We start from the raw sequence: 23,897 nt of genomic DNA, 5'->3' as shown, positions 1-23,897 counted from the left end.
GTGTGTGTGTGTGTGTGTGTGTGTGTATATATATATATATATATATATATATATATATATATATATATATATATATATATATATATATATATATATATAATTATAATAGGGCTGTCATTCAATTCAAATGTTTAATTGAAATACATTTCAAGTTTTTATTACTCTAATCAACATGGTCGTGGACAAATATTGACGCTTTATGCAGATGTTTGCTTATTATTAGATCCGTACTTAACTTTGAGCATGAAGACAAAATACACTTGTAAATGTTTTAAAGTAATTATGGTGTTAAAAATTACACAAAACATCAAGACACCAAACGGAAATTTTCCACGTGGACTGTTTTAATTGCCGGATGTGTTTATTTTGGTGGTTGATTTGAAGCTTGGCACATCAGTAAAACAAATGTTAAAAGTAAAAAAATTATTTTTCAGTTGTTTTTTTTAATTTTTTTTTTATTGTTTTATATCTGAGTAAAAAAAGGATGTCGTAAATAAATGTGTGTTGCGTTAAATGTTTTAATTTTCTCTCTTTTTTATATTGATTTATATTTTTCAACCAGAAATGCATGCTGCATTAATCCGTTTATTTTGACAGCCGTAAAAATAAATATATATATGTGTATGTATGTATGTATGTATGTGTGTGTGTAATATAAAACTATTATTTCTGAGTAACTAATTTAGAAAGAGATTAAAAAGAATGAGTTTAGTTAACTCTGTCAAAAGCTTATTTATTTGACTTGTTGGGTACGGCATGTATGATAGCTGGATAAGTGGGTTAGCTAGCACAATTGTATGTCGGGAGTATACGTGAATGTAGGGACAGAAAGGAAAGGAGATGAGATGCCTTATAAAATTGAGAGTTTCTGATGTGACAGTTGTAATCTTGGTGTACATCAGCTTTTCAAATGCAGCATTTCAGTTTATTGGTCATTCACTGTAACGGTGTGTTTCATTGTAACATTACTGACAAATTGGTCAGTATTTGGTCAGGAAATATTTTGACTAGATTTGAAGTAATTACAATGCAAGCTGTAATAAATCAGTGATAAAATACTGATTATATGTAGATGGATCTTCTCTATGCTTTGTGTGAATTTAAAGCACAAATCTGATGCTATCAGTCATTAACACCTAAATTACACCTTGTCCCAAAAAGAAAAACTTTAACAGAAGTCACAATAATGAGCATTTAAATAGATACAATTTTATTTTTTTGTTTATAGCTTTGTATAATTTAAAAAAATGAGGCTGACATGTCAGTAACTGCCTGTGTTCTATATTAAAAAAAAAAAAGCTTTGCTTTCCAATAAGGTGGCAATCGTTATTTTTATTAACTGCTTTAATGAATGTTACAATGTGACATTAAGTCCTAACGATTTTGATGATTTGTCTCAAACATTAATGTCTTAATGTATTTTAGGATATGTAATAAAGTTTCTTATTGTGATGGGCAATGTTTGTGTCTAATTTTTTCCCTGAAAATTATACAAAATTTTCCCCAAAAAATTAAGTTTTGGGAATTGAGTAAACCTTGCTGTAAAATATTATAACTGTGCTGAGAAATATTCATTGTTATAAGTTTTTCACTGGTATTCACTAGCAGTTTTAGTATTTTACAGTAATTTAGTGTACGGTACAGACCAAAAGTTTGGACACACCTTCTCATTCAAAGAGTTTTCTTTATTTTCATGACTATGAAAATTGTAGATTCACACTGAAGGCATCAAAACTATGAATTAACACTTGTGGAATTATATATGGAATTATATACATAACAAAAAAGTGTGAAACAACTGAAAAATGTCATATTCTAGGTTCTTCAAAGTAGCCACCTGCAGAACGCCTCCCACCCCCTGTTGCAGAACGCCTCCCACCCCCTGTATGAAACCGTTACATCGCTGAGCAGCTCTTTTAGTGACAGACTGATACATCCTAAGTGTCTGAAGGAGCGATACAGAAGGTCTTTTCTCCCTGCTGCTATTAGACTTTACAACCAAAGCTGTTCCCAGTAAAACCAGTCACCAACATACAACACTGTTATTACTTTTTAAGCTGTGCAATAACATTATCTGTGTGCAATATTACATAAATCAGGTACAATACAATATTATGTGCAATATTACCCGCAATTACGTGCAATACCACCTTAAAATATTACTTGAAACGCGTACTTTAGTTTTTTCCTATTTTGTATTTATACATTGTACTGTGTATATACTGTTATTGTAGTATATGTATATTCTTTTTCATATATTTGCATTTATTTTTATTTCTTAGTTTGTTATTATTATTATTATTATTCGTTTTTATTTCTCTGTTTTTATTTTTTGTATATTCTTTTTTTATATATTTGCATCTATTTTTATATCTTTGTCTTGCTGCTGTAACATAGAAATTTCCCCACTGTGGGACGAATAAAGGTTTATCTTATCTTATCTTATCTTATCTTATCTTATCTTATCTTATCTTATCTTATCTTATCTTGCTTTGATTACTGCTTTGCACACTCTTGGCATTCTCTAGATGAGCTTCAAGAGGTAGTCACCTGAAATGGTCTTCCAACAGTCTTGAAGGAGTTCCCCGAGAGATGCTTGGCACTTGTTGGCCCTTTTGCCTTCACTCTGCGGTCCAGCTCACCCCTAAACCATCTCGATTGGGTTCAGGTCCGGTGACTGTGGAGGCCAGGTCATCTGGCGCAGCACCCCATCACGCTCCTTCTTGGTCAAATAGTCCTTGATGCCTTCAGTGTAACTCTATAATTTTCATAGTCATGAAAATAAAGAAAACTCTTTGAATGAGAAGGTGTGTCCAAACTTTTGGTCTGTACTGTATGTCTGCATGTGGTTGTCTTCTTTATTATTCTTTGATTACTGATGGAGCGGTACACTTAAAGTTATGCAAGATATACACACCAGGGGTTTAAAACTGAGCACAGAGTAGCAAGTAAATAATCCTAGTGTGTAGCATAATAAAGCAAACACCATAGCCACTTTTGAACTAGATTCTAATGCAATACAAGATTACTGAACTTTTTAAAACATTGTCTTGCTTTCCCTGTTCCAGACTCTTCACAGTCTGTATCTATCATAGCTATTTGCACATAAATAATGAATCGAATAGTAGTTACCAAACATCTCTGTGAAACAGTTTACTGAACTTGACTTTATCTTCTTATATATTTCTGACAATAATCTGATTTTAGTGTTAAAGCTTGAAAAACTCCCCTCATACATTAGGTTAGATTTAACAGTCAGTTTCATAGTACAAGTATAGAAGCTATAAAATGTATTTTAGGTGAAATGTATAAAGTAAATTATTCAATTGTATTAGTTGTCTAGACAACTAGCAGAAATCAATGGTTTGTGGTATTACAGCTTTTTATACAGCTAAATAGTAAAATTTCCAAATATATGACAGATTTTTTTTTTTATATTCCTTATTTAATAATTAATGCTTGAGAAGTCTTTACAAATATTACTTTATTTAAGTTAAATTATGAACAGTGCAAAGCAGTATTTAATTAGAAATTCATTTCAAAATAAATCAATTGCTTGGTGACTTGAAGAAAAGCACTATCGTCTAGCCTAAACTCATCAAACCCAAAATGTTCCAGTAGCGTTTCATTTGGGTTATTTGTTTTAGGAACCAATTTAGAATGTTCTGGATTTTTTTTTCCGGTTAAAGAAGTCAGCGCTTTTCTTTAAAAACCTGCAAAACTATGTTTTGTGACATTTTCTCCAAAAGGTTGATGTTAGGTTCAATTTTATATAAATATATAATATAAATATACCATAAATATATATTTATACAGAAATTACAATAGATTTTGTTTAAAACATTTTTGCCTGTCATATGTGAATGTGGATTACAATTCTGTATTGCAGAAGTGATTGTGTAAAACATCTATGAATCTAAAATATATAATAAAATATATTTGACATGGCCTTTTTTGCGTATCAGTTATATATTGGTACGGTTCAATGATTCAATCAGATTGCTTAATATATGTTAATAAAAGGTAGTGAAAATAAAGTCAAGTGATTAAGCAAAAAATAAACGCTTTTAATAATGGACATTGTCTCAAAGCATCTTTACAGAGATAGGTTATAAAGTTTGAATGTATATGTTTAATCCTTATAAATATATTCGTTATATATTTGTAGCCCTAAAAAGCAAGTCAATGGTGATAGTGGCAAGGAAAAACTTTGAAACCAAACTCAAACTGGAACCCTTCCTCATCTGGGTTGCTCAAAATGTCCATTAATTATAGTTCCATCATTGCTGAGGTGTACTGTTCAGTGATGGATGCTTTAATTCAGAACTGTTCATGCAAGCCTCAGTCCCAAGCCAATAAAGCAGACTGTCTACATTTATTACAATACAAATCCATCTTCGTAGTTCTTGAGTTGCTCAGTAACTTCATGGATATTCATGTGGAAAAACAAAATGAAATCATTTCATAGTGATAGCACTATTAATGCTGAACCCAATCTTCACAGGTGAACTATGTGCTGTAAGAAATGACACTGCACATACATGAAGAAATGCCCCCATTATAGGGTGTATTAATTAAATAATGGAAAAACCAAAGGGGGCGCTGTAACAGTTTACACAATGTGAGTGAGAACCGATTCTTTTAATGCCTGTGTTACTGTCGGTCATTGACCCACTTCACCTTATTTTACCCATGCTTTATGCTTTATCTAAAGTATTTTGTTTAAAAATATAAGAACATTTGAAAACATATTCATCATATATTATAGCATGAAGTAAACTATATATATATATATATATATATATATATATATATATATATATATATATATATATAGTACCTATTCTAGAATTACATTATATTTTATTATGGGTAATAATTACTCATGACTGGTTGTAGTGTACAATTTATTTAATTTAGTTTTATTAATTATAAACTTGAATTCTTCCTTGTGCTATATTATTCGAAGAGAAAATGCATGATGTAACCACAGCAGCCACATGCGTGATGTCACATCACCCCACTCCAATTCTTCCCTCCCATTGGCCAGTTTCTCTGGTTCTACAGGCGGAGTCGCGTCTGCAGATCACAGAAGCTTGACAGCGCCAAAGCCCTCCTTCCCGCGTTCTGATTGGCTAATTGAGACATACCCACCACAGCCAGTGCGGAACTGCTGAGGATCACATCGGACGTGATTGTAAACAAGCAAAATGTGGCTTGTTTTATTTTTAAATGATCTGGTTTACTTCTTGTGTTTAGCATCAAATCATTATACGTAGTAGAAGTTATAAATATCGCAACAGCAACAAATACAGCACACTTTCTAATGTGTTTCGTCATTACATGGGATTTTAAATACAAATCCGGTTAATATCATTAATAGCATTTTTTTTAATCGACGCAGAGATAATGCATAATTCAACAAACTAACTTTCTGTTTAGTTTCTTGATACCCTGGTGTCTGCATAACGATGTATTTGGTGTGAACTAACACGCTGCCAATGGAGTCTGGAGAAAGAACCGTACAGGTAGCGTGGGAAGTGTGACGTAAGCAGAGAGCTATGCGTTGATTGGTCGCACGAAGTGTCACTCAAGACATAGTCTCACCCGGGTTTGCTCGCCCCGCTAGCATGCGACTGCGCTGACTAAACTCTGTTTGGACAAGTTTGTCGTGTCTCTAGTGTAGAAATGGCAGCAGGCAGAATGATGGTGCTGTCAAATTAGACAGAAGTTGGATTGCATTTTTTTTCTCCCGAAATCTGAAGAGTCTTTAATCAAATGTGCATACTGTGCGTACAGTCGGGTCTTACTTGTAAGAAGTTTCGAGTTTATATGGAATAACTGGAATTTTACCTTTGGATCTGAATATTATATTATATATAGATAGAGACGCGAATCTGCGGGTGAAAAATGAATCATTTGTCGTTTGACGATCCGTCACTGGATAGCTTGGATCCAAGTTTATCCCTCAGTGATCCAAGTGATATTGACACAGCTTTGCTCAACGACATTGACGGTAAGAGATGTTTCAATCACTTTCCTGACCTTATAGTTCATATTTTAATTTGAATCATAAAAGATTGAATGTGTTTCTGGCTTTCATAAGCCACGACAATCAGGTAGGAAAATACACGTGTTAGACAATGCAGATACAAACTGTAGGGGACTTTAACACATATATATGATCATATGAACTGTGTAATTGTTTTTTGTTTGCCCTTATTTAAATGTAGCTATTTTGTAGTTTTATGAAGGGAATAATCTTGTGCAGAAGCACCTCGTGACTGTACAATGTATTTGCAATGCACAGACATGTATTGATGGCTGAGCCTCCACACACACCTGTACACAGATGGTGTCTATATACTTGTGTCAGTTCGGAAGCACCAAAAAATCAGTTGGCTTTAAGATATGAAATAAAAAAAGAGGATTAAAATCTATCTTATGTAGCCATTGTTTGAGTTATAAGTTGCATTAGGAGTGACCACGCCCCCGCGAACTTATGCGCGTGACGCCACCAGAGGTTACTTTCGTTCATTCCCCTTACTGTTTCAGGATAACGAACCGTCATGGTTCTTTATCATTGTGTCTGCATCCACTTTCACGCTTTTCTTGAAATATAAAATCAAGGCCAATCGCAACAATTTCCATTTTATTTTTAAATGCACCAATAATGAATATGCATGTAGGTAATTTTTCATGATTTGCTTGTTACAGATTTATATTTTGGTATGCTTCGTTGAACATATTTTCCTATCTTTTCTTTTTTCCCGCACATTACGCATTTTAATGCGTTTATGTTCAAAACGCTAACTGTTGCACACGATTAAGCTATATAACCGCGAGTAACCTCGGTGTCCGATAGTAACCCGCTGTCGGTCGAGTTCGGCGCGGCCCCTCCTCCCAGCGCGTGTGTGACTGCTCCTGCGATCGCGCGCTCTCTGATTGGTCGAGAGCGATCACCTCATCCAAAACAGTGGTGTACAGATTCCTGTCAGGGCTGTGCACCGACGTGTGAACGACATGCTGAATACATGCAAATATAGCACGCGTGTAGGCTATATAAATAATGCACAAATCAATAAAGAAATCTAAAGGCTTCCTTAAAAGAAGCAAATATAATGTCAACTTCTCCCATGATCCCAAATACACCAAACAGACAAAAGATTTTTTGCCCTAGAGCACGTGGATTATGTTTCTAATCAGAATGGGATCTTAAGATAAGTATACAAAGTAAACTAAATATGAAAATACTCTTATTATATAAATCTTATTTTGTGACTATAACTATTGGGCTACTTATATTGCCTGAGAGGGATTCTTACCTGGGGTGATAACAGACTACACGTTTATTTATTCATCATCAGTAAAAGCTTTATCATAACCAGGATCCCTCAGGATGTGTGGCAGGAATACATCCTGAAAGGGGACACCAGTTCACTGAAGGGATCCTACACACACATTTTCCTTTAAATATAATCTATTGTAGCCAATCACCTTCCAAATTTTGTCTAGTCAATTAGGCATTTAGTGTCATTCCATTGTCCCTCCAAATACAGTACAGTACACAGTGAAACAAAACAATGTTCCTGCCAGGGCCAAGGTGCTACATATGACTACATAAAGTGACATGAAATAAAGAACTACACAAAACAAAACAAGATATTGAGACAGTAGACACAATGACACTGTAGCACCGACCAGTAAAAAGTACAGAGGATTTGTGTATGTGCAAATTGATTTTATTTATTAGCAGCTACATTTTATATTAAGAGGTGGGGGAAATCAGAGAGCAACCAAATCAACACGGGTAAAAGGCTAAACATCACTTAGACCATATAATCAGAGTTTTTACGATTGAGCTGAGAGACACTGTGAGGCAGCACCCTGCTACCTAAATGATGTCCTGAGGAATTAAAGGATTCTGGCTCAGAAATGGCTGCCACTACTTTAGGTGACATAAAACATGTAAGTAAAGCCCATTTCTAAAATGAGGAGAAAAAAAAACCTTAGGATACCTGCATATTGCTTTGGGGTAAATTATGCTAATTTACTTGACATTTATTTTGACATTTCTGACGCAGACCGTGTAGCTAATACATCTGTTGAAATTTAGCTTTAAATCATTTCCATGTGACTCTTCATTAAATCAAAGTTTGAGACGGAACCTGTGTTGCAAGGCACTCGAAATACCAAAGCACTTGGGCGTTCTGCATTGAAATAATCCCTCCATGGTGTATTTGTCCGATTGTGTCAGAGCTCGAGGAAGTTAATGAGCTTGGCCAGCCTGTCTCTCTGCCCTGAATAGGAAATTCATTTCTGTGGTAATTAGCAGTTTCCTCATGCTCTCCTGTAAACCAACATAACCTGCTTCATGATCAGTGAATGATCAGCACTAGTTCTGTTTATAATTGTGCATGAATTTCACACAGAAAAATTATATTGAATTTCAAAATTGATAAAGCAAACTGGATATCTTTTGATGTATACAATTGCATTTGTTTATACATCATGTGGCCAAAGGTTTCTGGAAACCTAATTATCACAAATTTACATGTTAAACAACCAAATTCAATATAAAAACATGAATGTTAATATAGTGTTGGTCCTCTGTTGAATTGTCACTGTGGGGATTTGTGATGCTTCAGCCTCAAGAGCATTAGTGAGTTTAGGCACTAATGCCTATTTTGCAAGCTCTGGGATGCACTCAGTGTTTCAGTTTCAGGGTTGATGTCAGGGATTCGTGCAGTATGCTTATGTTCAGCATGCAAAGGCATTCCAAATAAACGTGTGCTTCCAACTTTGTGGCAAAAGTGTAAGAAAGGCCTGCAAATGGATAATATAAACCTTTAAACCTTAAACCTTAATAAACCTTTGACTAAACAGAATTATATATTTTTTGTAGTCCCAGTTTAATGTTGTAATATGTATGATAATATAATTCCTTATTGCATCTTTTTTACTCTCCCAGACATGCTGCAGCTCATCCACACCCAAGAGATGGAGTTCAACTTGTTTGATCACACCTCCTTTCCACCACCTCCACCACCAGCTCCAACGCATGATCTTTCAGCGCTGGCTCCTTCCAGCTTGGCTCCCACTCCTCGCAGTTCCTCCATCACCTCCTCCACCTCATCCATCCTGACCAACAGCCCACATCTGGATGCCCTGCTGGGTCCCCCAGTCAGCCGCAACTCTTCCACCCCAGACAAGTCTTTCCAAGCCCCAAACTTTCAGCAAACTCCCTCGACCCAGGTGACCTCTACACCTGTGACCCCAAGCCAAGTAAAGCAGCCCAATACTCAAACAGCTCAACCTGTGCTTCATCTGCCAAGCCAGGCTCCTCAAAGCCCTACGTTCTCCGCAAGCCCCCAGCAACCTGGGCCCAACTACGCAAGCCAGAATGGATACACTGGTGTGTATGTTTAAGCATTATCCTTTAGAGGTTGTAGTAAAAAGAGGATAAGATCAATTATCATGCCAGGTCAAGTTACATCATCATGCAGCATTACTTATCATCAGATCAAGCAAATAAAGCTTTTAAGCATCAGTAAGTGTACCAATAATGGCTGCAATACAATACAAGACCATATTATTCAGTTTAAAGACATAAGCGATCTCCTCCTTACTGAAGAATTAGGTGCATAACACTTCTTCCTTATACTTCTGCAGTGTTGTTTTGCAGTGAAGGTGACAAGAAATTTGATGTTTGTCTAGTATACACTTACCATTTATCTTCACACTTATCTCTACTACCTTGTTGGACCTTCCTGTCAGTTGGAATAAGCCATTTAGGTGTTCAGTTCCTCTTATTTCAAATTTTTGTGTTTTGTATATTGTGGGTGTAAAATATCATAATTACAAATACTATATATATATATATATATATATATACACATATACACACATATATATATATATATATATATATGTGTGTGTGTGTGTGTGTGTATATATATATATATATATATATATATATATATATATATATATATTCTTGTGTGTGTATATATGTGTGTGTGTGTGTGTATATATGTATATATATATGTATATATATATATATATATATATATATGTATATGTATATATGTGTATATATATATATATATATATATATGTGTGTGTGTGTATGTGTGGGTGGGTGGGTGTATATAAAATTAGGCCAAGCTTCTTTAATACATTAGTTATAACTATGAATCACTTAGTTCTCACTGTTTGGGTCAACCATGTGATACAACGCTGTGTCACAAAGCAAGGCAGGTGGAGTGGCCCTTTGCTCCTTATCGTTATCATGCCATTATGTTTAGCTCTCAGACCATCAGTGTATTGCCCTCTGTGCACCTGTCTGTGCATCTTCTGCTAATAAGCAGGTCAAATTCAATCTCACCATGGGAAAGTGGTACAATCAGCACGGGGTCAAGGTGCACAGACACGTAGTTCATTTGTAATCTGAGTCATTCTTGTAGTTGATAGGACTGACTCTGAGGTAAATGTAAAGTTAAAGACTTTAATTGTGTGCATATTAGGCCTTAAATCACCAGATGACATCAGTATATTATTTTTTCTAATTACTTGAATTCATTAATTATTTACTGAGCCTGGTTATCAAATTAATGAGGTCATTAAGAAAAAAGTGCATCGATTCTTGATCCTGAATATACCTTGTTTCTATGTAGCTTGTTTACATGGTTTTGTACAATGTTTAATTAAGAGTATTAAATTAAATTACATGCTTGTTACTTTGCTGCTACATCTATTTTAACTTTCGGGCTCAGCTAAGGGCTTCTAAACATTCCTAGTATTCATTTACCAGCTGTTCTTAATAAAAGCCACATGGTATTTGTAGCGATTCAGTGCTGTATGTGGCTTTAAGTTGTACACTCCCCGTTTATGAACACCTGGACTTGGGTGTTATTGCAGTTTAATCACTTATTGCACAATTGCAGAAGAAAAGAACTTTGTGAAATTAATTAGACAGTCTCTCTCAAATCCTAATGGGACTGTAAGTAAGTGCTTTATTAAAAGGGGTAAAATTGCTAGGCCCACGGATAAGATATTCACACACATTGCTAAGTGCCTAAGTCGAGTGATGGAAATTTTGGTGTTTGGCCAGTTAGGCTATGTGAGCTCTTTAAGTAGTTATAATGTAAGCAATGGAAGCTGCAAAGTAAATCTACATTTTGTAGTACAGCTGAACGATATCCAAAAGATATAATGTAATCTTCCAAATCTTCCAACTGAGGCTGAGGTGAAAACAACCTAAGAATAATGATTTGTGAAATAAAAACACTAATTGAATATTAAATCAAACATGGTTTTTCTGTTTGTTTTACAGGTAATAATAATCATGTGGTGTTAATTAAAACATTTAATATTTAATTGCAGTAATCACTAAGCAGGGCTCTACCCAGCCCATGCCCAGTGTTGCCAGCTCTCCACCAAGTGTTCAGCCAGTAGCCATCCAGGCTCAGGTCCAGAGTCTTTCCACATCTTCCATCCTCACAACCTCCTCCAGTCCTCCAACACAGACTCATGTTCAGCAAGTCCCTGTAAGTGTGAACAAATGTACATGCTATAACTTTTTGAGTTCTGTATTTTACCATGTGATTAGTATTGAGTGTCTGTGCTGTAGGTCTTGTTGCAGCCTCAGTTCATCAAGGCAGAATCTCTCCTCCTCACCACCCTGAAGCCGGACATGTCCATGGTGACTACAGTAGCCTCTCCGTGCATCACCTCTCTGGCTACTTCCACGGCTTCAATGCAGGGCACCTCACTGCAGGTAGTGCTCCTGATCTTTCATTCAGTTTCTAACACATGACAGTGAAAGCAAACAGCGTTTTGTAGCATTTGTACGTGAAAGCTTTGAGTCGATATTGCAATCCAGAAAACGTCTACCACACTTTCTAGAAGCTTTATTAGATTATAACACTTTCCTTCCTTTAAGCATAAATAATTAGGTTCTCCAGATGCATATTTTATTATATTATATTAATTATGTTTTAAAATAAATATTGTAGTGAAAGGTAATATATTTTTAGTGGTGCTTGAAAAAGCATTATTATACAATATCTTATTAATGCATAATAACATGAACAACAATGAACAGTTCATTGCTGAATGTAGAGTGAATCACTTGCTGTTTTTTATTTTATTTTATTTTTTTCGGTCTGTTTCAGGCTCTGATGAGCGGCGGGACTATCCTGACCACGGTGCCAGTTATGGTAGACACAGAGAAGCTGCCCATTAACCGTATAGCCATCAGTGGCAAGCCAGGTATGCAGGTCCAAAAGGGCGAGAAGCGCACAGCACACAACGCAATCGAAAAGCGATACCGCTCCTCCATCAACGACAAGATCCTCGAACTCAAAGACCTGGTGGCCGGCACAGAGGCTAAGGTCTGCTTTCTTCTGCCTTATTTTCTGTTCAAGTACAAGGTGTATAATGTCATTCTTCTGATGTTTGGGCTTCAGTAGGAGATTGAATGCGTCTTCCTGTGTTTCAGCTGAATAAATCTGCCGTGTTGAGGAAAGCCATTGACTATATCCGCCACCTGCAGCAGTCCAACCAGAAACTAAAGCAGGAGAACATGGCTCTCAAAATGGCCAACCAAAAGAACAGTGAGTCCTTCGAAGTACCCTGCATGTATTTCAGTAATGCTTCAAACATCTCTAGTTGCATCAGCAGATCTTTATTTAGACTTTGTGTGAAAAAATATAGCAGGTTCTAAATAGCTTTGTAATTTCACACCAGTCTTGTGCATTCTATTAGCAATAAAAAGTGAGATGCAAATATTAGCAAAATTACTTTTTTAAATGTACAGTATATAGTCTGTCAAAACATGTTCGAGAAATACGTACCCTTTTTTCTGCATTAAAATGTAGCCAGCTATTGGGGAAATCTCCATCAGTTAATGAGGATTCACTTCAAAGGATTACATTTTGATCCACAAACATAAGAGAGACATACCAGTGCAATGGAAGTGATGCGTTTAACGTTTTGATGTTGAAGATGCGGGAACGTTTGTTGGTGGTTGTGAAAGTTTATATTCCAAAATGCCAAAGACAAGCAAAACTGACTCTCTTTTGTTTCTTGGGTTTTTTTTTTTTTTGTAACATTTCTAATCTTTATTTACCTTTTAAATTTCTTGTCCTATAGCAGCTGTTGAAGGTAGACAACTGCTTATTCAGGATATCTGTTGTAACTGGTGTTTCTGTGGTTCTGTGTTTGTGTGTAGAATCTCTAAAAGACCTGGTTGCCATGGAGGTGGACGTGAAGACCGAACTTCCTACTCCTCCAGCCTCGGACGCCGGCTCACCCGAACCCAGTGGCTCCTTTTCCCACTGCAGCAGCGACTCGGAGCCTGACAGTCCCATGGTAGAGGAAAGCAAGGTAGCATGTCTGTTGAGGTTTTTAGTCTTGTACATAAAAAAATTTTCCATCTGAAAGAGAATCTTTGGTTTGGAAAATGGCTTGTTTTTAAACCATGTTGATTATGCCAAAGTTTTCAGATTAACAGTGGTGCCTGAAGGAATAACAATAGAGTGATGAATATGTTTTTCTCACAGCCCATGTCCAGTGCAGAGAAGACTGCTGGAGGGATGCTGGACCGCTCACGGATGGCTCTGTGTGCCTTCACCCTCCTTTTCCTTTCTTTCAACCCGCTGGCATCTCTGGTGTGTGGGAGCCAAAGTAGAGCTGAAGAGCCTGTTCTTCCAGGCCACTCAGGAACTGGCAGGACCATGCTTGGATTTGATAATGCAGGTACTGCCACGTGTAACTAACATGATGAAAACTCATACCCTTTTATTTACCGTTTTAATATCTGTCAGGCTTTTGCAAGAGTACAGACTTCTTCACTTTGACATGCAATGTCCACGCTTACGGAGTTTGTGTTCTGCAGCTGATTCGTGGGGCTGGATGGACTGGATGCTGCCCACTCTTTTGGTGTGGCTTCTTAATGGTGTTCTGGTAGCTGGAGTTTTGGTCAAGCTGTTGGTGTATGGAGAGCCCATCACTAGACCACACTCTGAATCCTCTGTCCTTTTTTGGAGACACCGCAAACAGGCTGACCTTGACCTGGCCAGAGTGAGTATTTTGCGCGCACACACACACACACACACACACACACACACACACATTATATAGGTATATATTTTAATTCCCACTATAATTACTATACCACGCATATCAGCCACTTATCACAATTTTCAATGTCGTTTACTTTCTTTTCCATGCAGGGAGATTTTGCCCAGGCCTCTCAGAACCTCTGGACATGTCTGAAGGCCCTTGGTCGTCCTCTGCCCACCTCTCAGCTGGACTTGGCGTGTGCTGTGCTCTGGTCTACCCTGCGTCTGTGGCTGCAGAGACTTTGGGTGGGTCGCTGGCTGGCCTGCAGGGCTGGAGCTCTGCGTGCAGATCGCCCCCTACAGGAGGATGCACGCAAGAGCAGCCGTGATGCTGCTCTCGTTTATCACCGCCTGCATCAGCTGCACATGACCGGTGAGAGAGTGTTTTAGCACACAGCTGATAAACTGTTATATTCATGCAGGTGCTGCTGAGACTGAATGCTTCCTGTGTGTCTGTAGGAAAGCTGGGTGGCAGCCACTTGTTCGCAGTGCACATGGCACTGAGTGCGGTGAATCTAGCCGAGTGTGCTGGAGACTGTCTGTCTGTTGCCACGTTGGCCGAGATCTATGTCTCTGCTGCCCTGAGAGTCAAAACCAGTTTGCCCCGTCTGCTGCACATTACCTCTGTAAGAACACGCTTTCACGCTTTTATATATGTGCATATTCTCACTCTCACATCTCCTGTCTTATTTCTTTTTCTCTCACTTTGGGCTTGTGCACAAAATCTATCACTGTCTATATATCTGTCTTTTCTCTATTACTAGGACTCTCTCTATTTGTGGGTCTCTCTCTTGCTTAAACTTTGTCCCTGTTTCTCCCTCTGTGCTTGTGTGTCTCTTTATTACCCTGTTTGTTGGCCTTGATGTCTTTCACTATCTCTTTAAACTCTCTCTCACTTACATGTCGACACAATTTTTTTTCCAGTTTATGTCTGCCTACCTGTCTGTATTGATCACTGTTACACTTTTTTGTTCCTTTTTGTCCATCTGTCTTTCTCTCTCACAGTCTGAATCTGTCTGTCCTTTTGCCTCTTTGTGTATGTCTGTCTGTGTTAACATGTAGATGAATCATCATTAATAATCAAGTTAAATAATAAACGCACAAAGCTATGAATTTGCATTTTTATCTGATTTACGGTAGATCTGGACCCACCAAGGCATCCAGGGACTTTATTTGGTTAAAATAGTGGATATGTTATTGAATAGAGAATAGATCACTATTGAATTCTAATGATTTCTGATCACCAAATACAAGACAGTTTCATCTCAGTACTTTGCCTTTTGTGCATACGCAGCATAATCGCAAAACAAACTGACAAAGGTCTCAAAACGAACTTGAAGTTAAATTCGGGATGCCGATGCACATAGGACTTTGAAACGAAATGTGACATGTGGACGCATTTGGTTAGGATAACGTCTCAAATATGTAAACAGACTGCGAGGTTAAGGGTACATGTACGCCGTGCATTCAGTATCAGGAATTACAGCAAATTCATTTGTATTGACACACCGACACCCAGTGTACACAGCCTGTGGGACATTCACATGCTGGCACAGTTGATTTGTCTCTTTTTCTCGCTCCCCGTCTCTGACTGTCTATGTCTCCTTTTGTACCTCTCTGTAGCGTGGCTTTCTAAGTCGAGCTCGACAGGCCTGTCTGTCCCCCAGTGGCAGTGTTCCTCCTACCATGCAGTGGCTATGCCACCCTCTGGGTCATCGCTTCTTTGTGGATGGCGATTGGTCTGTACGCAGCACCCCTAAAGAGAGCATCTATAGCCAGGCTGGAAACACAGGTGCAACCTTTGTATTTCATCATACACTGAAAACAATGTATCTATAACTCAGGGGGCATTATGAGGAGTGCACATACTGTATAAAGGCTCACAATTTGGTTTTTATCCTGTGTTTGATTTCAGTGGATCCTCTGGCTCAGGTGACTCAAGCTTTTAGGGAGCACCTGCTGGAGAAGGCTCTGTACTGCGTCGCTCAGCCTCGTGGAGACAAAAGCCCCAACGAGGGACAAGGGTGAGTAACTGCTAACTCTCTCCAATCCAGACCCCAGAGGTTTACTCATTGCTTCTCTAAAGTCTATCTAAACAAATGACTTTGTTTATATTTTTATAATATTCTGTCTGGTACAAATATTAAAGGATTAAAACCTATCCAAGTCAAGCTAGTGTTTACCAGTTTTAATAAAGCTTTGACTTAATAGTATGTAATGTTATATTATTAAAGAGCTGGAAAATGCAAATATCTTGCATTTATTACTATTCTAATCAGTTTAGGGAGTTGTGCGTAAATTAAAAAGAAGAAAGATTCTGCAGAAGAAATACAGATTTGTGTGTTGATAACAATTTATCTATAAGAAGTGAATAAATTCACACCTCCTATGGTTTGTACAATATGGATACAAGAGATAATTACATTTCAAATACAGTTGTAACGAATTTGTGTGTATATGCACATCTGGATAAAGGTGTGACTGCATAACCGGTTGTGGAGACTGAATTTTTTTGTGTGTATGTGTTGTCTCACAGTGAGTACTCCGATGCTCTGGAGTACCTGCAGCTGCTAAACAGCGCCTCCGATGCCGCAGGTGCTACCACACAGGCCTTTGCTATTGGCTCCAACATGGCCGCCATCGCCGGTCAGTTTCACACCAGTCATTTACAAAAAAAGCCTCCAGTGGCCTGTTTAGCACTCAGGTTCATTCAACGTTTTGATTGTGTTTGCGTCTCTCTCTAGGCTGTGACCCTCACTCAAAATGGTGGTCATCAGTTGCCGTGGTGATTATTAACTGGCTGCAGGGAGATGATGTAGCGGCAGAGAGGCTGTATCCAGCTGTGGAACATCTTCCACGCAGTCTTCAGTCAGACGAGTAAGTGCCTCACTCACTCGCATGGGTTGCATACATAATTCTTGGAGATATTGGTAAATGGAAGCTTAAGTTTGTTGGCTGATGTTGGCTGCTGTCAGAGAAGACTGACACTAATGTCTATAAATGAAATTGAAATTAATCATTTAAACATTTCTATTATTACAAATAATAATTTAGAACATTAGAAATAATTGTATATAATTTGTGGTTGTAAAATGGATTGATTTGGTCCGGAAATGGCCAAACCTCATTCAAAGCCATGATAAAATTCTCCTTATACAGTGTATGCTTATCCACACACGTTGCTTAGCAACCAAAGCTTACTGTTATCAGGCTACATTGTGTTGATGAAGTGTTTCTTGCAAAAATGATTTATAATAATAGAAATAAATCTTTTGATTTTATCATACATATGCATGCTGATAAACACACCTGAGGGTATGCATTACAGTGATTTTATAATAGATGTGAATGTTTTGCAGACTTGTGCAGGATAAAATCATTAGTTAAGCCTTTATTTTAAATCATAGTGGCCCCAGCTGTGCATACATTCAAAGGTTTTTGTTTAAAACCAGTCTGAAAGAGGAGGTCAGGAGGGAGGGAGAGACTCGCAGTGCTTGAGAATTCATTCTCATCAGATGGACACCATCACGTATTCTTATGCTCTGTAGAAGTCATTTGGAGTGATGCTGTGTGTCTGTGCTGCCTTGTGTTTTGACTCCTACTGAGTGTATGACTTTTATTTATTTTTTATTTTTTGGCAGAAGTCCACTACCAAAAGCCTGTTTGAACATGTTTAAAGCAGTGCGTGCCCTGCTGGCCAAACCAGAGAACAGACAGCTAAGCTTGAGCTACTGTGAGAAAGCAAGCAGCCTGTTCAGAGACAGCCTCAAACTGGGGCCACACTGCAGCAGCAGCACCTTAGACAAGGTACAGCCACAAACACATACACGTGTGCGCTAGGCACAAACTTAAATAACACAGGGGGAAAAAAAAAAAAGGAAACCGGACACTTGCTAAATGCATGTTTGTATTTCAGTGGAGTAAAAGTTGAGATTACGTGTACAATTAAAGGTGAACTCAATCTGCCTTGGCCTGAGCTGTGGTGCATTGTAGTTGCATTGCATGTGACTGAAAAAAGTGCAATGTTCCTGCAGTGCAGCACAGAGCTGAGCTGCTGACAATGTAGTTCGCAAATACATTTAAAAAAAGGTACATTATTAATTGCATAAGTTGCATATGTATTCCCCCTTTCCACTGCATAACCTCTACATAAGTTCACATGATGACCTAGAATTCAGTTACAGTGGTACCTTGACTTACGAGTTTAATTCGCTCCGTGGACGAGCTCGTATCTCAATTTGCTCGCACATCAATTCAATTTTCCTCATTGAAAATACTTAAAATGGCATTAATCCGTTCCAACCCTCAAAATACCACCCCGTTTTTATGTTTCATGTTATTAAATAAGGAAAATACATTTCTAAATAACAAATCTTGTATAAAAACATAATAGAAAGAGTATAATGTAATAAGGTTTTATTCAGTGTATTTTCCTTGGAGATGTGAAGACTTGAGCTAACGAAGACGATGGGGGGTTTAGAGGCGATAAGCGGAGGCGAAGGGAAAACTTGTTTTTTTATCACTCCTGTAGACTATGTATCCCTAAACTTTTTACATTTTTACCTTTTCTTCTTTGCTTATCTTAATTTTCGTCACGGTCTCCACTTTCTGGCTTCGCTTTGCCATCTAGCAGCGGCGTCTCGAGCTCGTACCTCAATTTTTTGCTCGCGTAACAAAGCAAAAAATCGACCGAGTGACCGCTCGTACCTCAAAAAACTCGTACATTAATGCACTCGTAGGTCAAGGTGCCACTGTATTTAATTAATGCCAGTTTTACACACACAAACACACGGGCCATTTAAACTCTGCTGAAATATCATTGATAAATATATTGTATTAACAGCACGTTTCAAAGTTGTTCTTGTATTATTGAGGTCGAGTTAAAGAACCATGAAGCTACTTTTGATTAATATAAATGTTTACCTTTTATTTGTATATTGTTTTCCGTGACACTGCTAACAAAATTGTAAGCTCCTCTCTGTTTTCTTGTCTCTTTTTTGTCCTCTCTGTTTTTATGGCTGTAGTTGGTGCAGTTGTTACTGTGCGACCTGCTGCTGGTGACACGCACCAGTCTGTGGCGAGAGCAGCAAATATGTTCTCCCGCTTCCCCACAGCAGAGCCCGGCTTCAGCCGCTTCTCCTGCCGAGCTACAGGGCTTCCAGCAGGACCTGAGCTCTTTGCGCAAACTTGCCCACAGCTTCCGACCAGCCATGCGCAGGGTAAGACATGCATCTGCGACTCACACTTACAAAATAAACACACACACACAAACACACATATCTACTGCTGCTTCACTGCTGATAAAGGATACAGAGAGTAGGCATGTGGCCACAGCTGGACACAGTTGGAGTGGATTCCAGCGCTTGATCTGGATTTAGTGATTTAGACGCTCTCATGCTGACACGCTGGTATTTTCCTCATGCATAGCACTGAAATAGGCCACAGCTCTGAAAATCGCTGAGTGCTGGGGAGCTGTTTTTAACTACTGTAGCTAGTGTGAGAAGTGGAGTTCTGCATCAGCATTCTGGTCAAAAATAGTACTTGCACGGCGCAATTCGTCATCTCGGATTTGTGCAAAATTTCTCTGCTTAGATTTTCCGTTTTGGTCTAATTAAATATTGACGTGCGCAACTGATATTGAAGTAAGGCATTCATGGTTGTTTCCCGAATGGGCTCCTTAGTGGCGTAACCGAGTGCTCATATATAAAGAAGGCGGCAAAGGGTGTCATCAGGTGCTGAATTTTAATAACGTAAAATAGCTATAAAACTAATCTTTTTTTTTTTTACTGATAAAAACGTTTTAAATGTGTTTTCTGAAAATACTGGAACCTCAGTAGTGTTATTTTAGCCTTCTGGTTAATGAATGGAAAAGTCATGGGGCCAGAATCAAACACGATGGGTTAAAAGCATGGCAGGGAAGTGGAAAAAGCCCAGAAACAGGGCTTGTAAGGTTTTGTGTTATTTTATAAAGGGCTTTTTATAGAACAGATTTAATTTGTAGTTCCTCAGCAGGAACGAAGCATCTAGGTATTGTGTTATGTTGTAAAATAACCATTTTCCATTCTACTTGACTTTAATAAGGGCTGTAGCAGAGCAAAGGACAGAGAGTGCTGCTGGGGAAAGTGCTAGCTAGAAGATGAAAGCGTATGAGACAGTAGAGAGAGGAAGAGACGTGTCAGCTTCTAAAGGAAATATCAAACCCCATGGGTGTGCTGTCTTCCAGCTTGTTAAGCCCTTTCTCTCTCTCTCTCTCTCTCTCTCTCTCTCTCTCTCTCTCTCTCTTTCTCTCACCAGTTGTTTCTGCATGAAGCTACTGCCAGGCTAATGGCAGGAGCAAGTCCAACGCGCACACACCAGCTCCTGGACCGCAGTCTGCGCCGCCGTGCCACACCTGGAGGCAAAATCGGTGAGGAATCATGCATGGGTAGATGTGTTTGCATGTTTGCTTGTTTTCAAATGCTCTTCTGCTATAGAGGTGTGTGCAGGTTTTCCAACCTTGCTCAGTCCATGCAGATGTTTACCAGAACTGAGGGAAAAAAAAGGGACCCATTCACTCATCTTAATACTGAAAGAAATCTAGAGCAGATGGCAGTTTTAACCTGTGGCTATATCATAAATTCTAGGTGTAGACTGACGAGAGTCTAATCTATTGGGTTCTTATGTAGTTCCTACACTTGCAATATAAAATTTTTTTTATATTTTATATTATTATTTTATAACTGACACAACAGCCCCTATACTTTCATTATAAGCAAGAAAAGGAAGGAAAGAAGGTCAAATGCAGGTCCAGAATAACTGCACCTAGCCTGCAGATGTAGTGATGGTACTGAAATCATTCAGTGGTATTGACATTCATTCAGCTACAGATGTGATTTTTTTTTATCCTCTGTGAAATGTATAGCTGTTACATGCATGATTGTAATATGCATCTCTAATTAGAAATTCAGTCAGTGTCTCATGGCTCTGTGTGTGTCTCTATGTGTAGAGGAGTGTGAGACACGGCCAGGCCAGCGTGAGCAGGCGGAGGCGGCCATGTTGGCATGTTGGTATTTGCCTCCATCGTTCCTGTCGGCCCCGGGCCAGAGAGTGGGGATGTTGGCAGATGCAGCACGTACTCTCGAGAAGCTCGGGGACAAACGCACGCTCCACGACTGCCAGCAGATGATCATCAAATTGGGCAGTGGGACCACAGTCGCCTCCACTTAGAGACAAAAGACTTTCAAACCCCCTACCCCTACCCCTTCTTATTTTTTATTTTTTATTTTTTTTCCCCTCATCCTCCTGCACTAACACCATATCAGTCTCACATTTTCTGTGCCACATTTTCTGGCTACAGGCTTCGGCCATCATTGGTTAATCAGCTTATTTTAATAAGGCCTTTTTTTTGTTCGTTGTAACTTCTTTTAATTTTCCCCCCTTTACGGTTATTATTTAAATAATTTAATAATTTAATTTGTTTGTCCTGACAAAATGCTGATACTCTTTATGTTTATGGATATTCTTTACTTAAAGGTGCGGTCAGTAATTTTAAATGCACAAAAAATTTGTGAGAATTGGCAAAGTTCTCTTTAGGTTTAAGGCAGCTGTTAGTGAAACATCAACTCGGAGGAGAAAGCTCACTCTAAGTAGGAGGGGAAAAAAAGAACAGTAGTAAAGTTTCTGCTTGCCTGTCAATCCTGAAAGCTGCTTTCTAGCTATAAGCATATTTTAGGGGTGATGGTTTTTGGAGTTGAAATATACTTCAGCTAGTTTCTCTTAAAACTACTTACAATACCTTTTAAAGTAATACTTCACAGGTAGACACTGCTAGGGCCACTGAGGCGCTCTTGTAATGAGGTGCTTTGTAAGCACCAGCTTTGTCCACTAGATGGCATTTTTATTGAGCACCATTAGACGCTTGTGAGTGGCTTTACAGGGTGATTGGACATGACATTCATATTTAACGTGTAATACCGGCTTTCCACACACAGAAGAATCCTTGTCTCCAGTTGTAACAGTTTAGTATTGTATGTACACGTGTGCATGTTTCTGTCTAAAGCAGCGTCTCAGACCCATGTTAAGTCTACTGGTTTGGTCCAACATGTCCAGGTGACTCAGCTGCATGGAAATCAAGGATTAATCTGTGTGCATGGAGCTTGGTGTTAGAGGAGATGAAGAGTGTAATGACATTTTCCTTTTCATTACATTTGTACAGATATTTCTAATATGCACTACCCTTACCGGGGCTGACTTCGACATGATTTAAGAGCATAAACAGCTTTACAAGGTTTCTTCTCTTGTAGCGTTTTCCTTGTATATATTTTTAAAGATGTGTATTTATAATTTTGTGTAAAGATGTGGGTGGACAGTATTTTTAAGGAACAGAGAAAAGGGGACAACTTGGATGTTTCAACTTGGATGGTACACAGTGCTCAAGCAAACAAACAACAAATTATGGGTTCAAATAATGGTCTTCCACAGATAAGTGGAAAGTCATCTACAGGGTGCTAATTCTCAAAGAGACTTGTCTGTTTGCACTATGGAGAGAGGTGATGGTTACTTTTTGAAGCTCCTGAACGAACATGGTGATCACAAGAAATATCTGAACCAGTTCGTTTTTGTCAAGGTTCACCTTCATTCTTACCCTAATCCAAAACCAGGATTTTTTTTAGATGAGGCAGTTCTTTGAGAGAGCCCCATCTGCTTTCCACTTTTAGCCACTGTAATGCTTTAAGTGTTCTTTGTTAGATTTACAGTCAAGTTCCTGAGGTTTTACTGTAAATGGCAGACTCATGACCTGTATGCTATTCAGTGTGTAGTGTTCATAGTCAAAATCTTTACAAGAAATGTTTAAACAGACTGTCCAATTTGTCAGCCCTTTGATTTATTCATGAGAATGTAAATAAAAGTTGTTTTGTAACGTATGATCTTTTGCGAGTTTGTGAAATACATAAATGACTTTATTTGTATTTGCTATTAATGTGATCATCGAATGACATACTGTGGACAATGGTTCCAGTGGGGATCGGCCCTTATGTCGGGTTCCAGTTAAAATTTCATACTAATACGTCATTAAACACTACTGTGCATCTCATAAATCACTAACTAGCTGAGCATCTGCATTGCATATGCCTACAGTGTGTTCGATACGTGGGTCAGCTGATTTGTAATTCTCTCCGATGACCTGGACATGGGGTATGTTTAAAAGACTTGCTACGTTATATGGTTTAGAGACCGTAATATTGACAAAAAGACAGGAGGTGGAGCTGAAGATGTGATTTTCTTTGGACCAGATTAGAAATTTATTTAGAGGGAGGAAGGATATTTTGGAGACAAGGTGAGAGAGGCACTCTTATGATAGTTTGATCATGTGCAGAGAAGGGACATGAGGTGTATTGGTAGAAGAATGCTGAGGATGGAGCAGAAGGGAGGAAAAGAGGAAGGCCAAGAAGGAGGTTTGTTGCATGTGGTAAGGGAAGACATGCAGGTGGTTGTTTTGAAAGAGGCAAATGTAGAGGACAGAGTAGTATGGAGATAGATGATATGTTGTGGCGACCACTAATGGGAGCAACTGAGAGAATAAGAAGACCTGGATATGGGGTAGCAGATACATGTACATCACATAATGTCCATGGTATCCCTAACTGCTGGCAAAGAGAAGCTGAATTCAGCTGAGCAGTGTGGCAAAATGCCTCTTCTAAGAGTCTGAAAAATTCGGAAGAAGGTAGTGTATGACATTTGAATTTTGCACCATTTATAGCAATAGGAAGGAATAGGGATAGGAGTCATTAT

At 38.3% G+C, this 23,897-nt stretch overlaps 1 protein-coding gene across 2 annotated transcripts; it reads left to right on the top strand.

Annotated features, from left to right (window-relative positions):
* The first annotated feature begins 5,471 nt into the window (after nt 1-5,471).
* Nucleotides 5,472-23,029, top strand: srebf1 (sterol regulatory element binding transcription factor 1). 2 transcript variants are annotated; one of them, XR_006927829.1, is made up of 20 exons: nt 5,472-6,016; nt 8,972-9,415; nt 11,386-11,549; nt 11,633-11,779; nt 12,177-12,395; nt 12,503-12,617; nt 13,235-13,389; nt 13,566-13,761; nt 13,901-14,085; nt 14,238-14,499; nt 14,586-14,752; nt 15,750-15,918; nt 16,042-16,150; nt 16,663-16,772; nt 16,871-17,003; nt 17,768-17,933; nt 19,151-19,345; nt 20,421-20,532; nt 21,112-21,969; nt 22,020-23,029. XR_006927829.1 is itself a non-coding variant. In XM_046866034.1 (19 exons), the coding sequence occupies exons 1-19, from the start codon at nt 5,911-5,913 to the stop codon at nt 21,330-21,332; spliced, it is 3,375 nt and encodes a 1,124-aa protein (XP_046721990.1). In that variant the 5' UTR covers nt 5,472-5,910; the 3' UTR covers nt 21,333-23,029. The 2 variants fall into 2 exon arrangements, 1 of the variants encoding a protein (XP_046721990.1); XM_046866034.1 differs by having other exon boundaries at nt 21,112-23,029.
* Nucleotides 23,030-23,897: the final 868 nt, after the last annotated feature.

Source organism: Silurus meridionalis, chromosome 14, assembly GCF_014805685.1.
Source record: "Silurus meridionalis isolate SWU-2019-XX chromosome 14, ASM1480568v1, whole genome shotgun sequence".
NCBI classification, from domain to species: Eukaryota; Metazoa; Chordata; class Actinopteri; order Siluriformes; family Siluridae; genus Silurus; species Silurus meridionalis.
The sequence above is the reverse complement of the archived record's forward strand: the minus strand, read 5'-3'. Positions and strand labels throughout refer to the sequence as shown.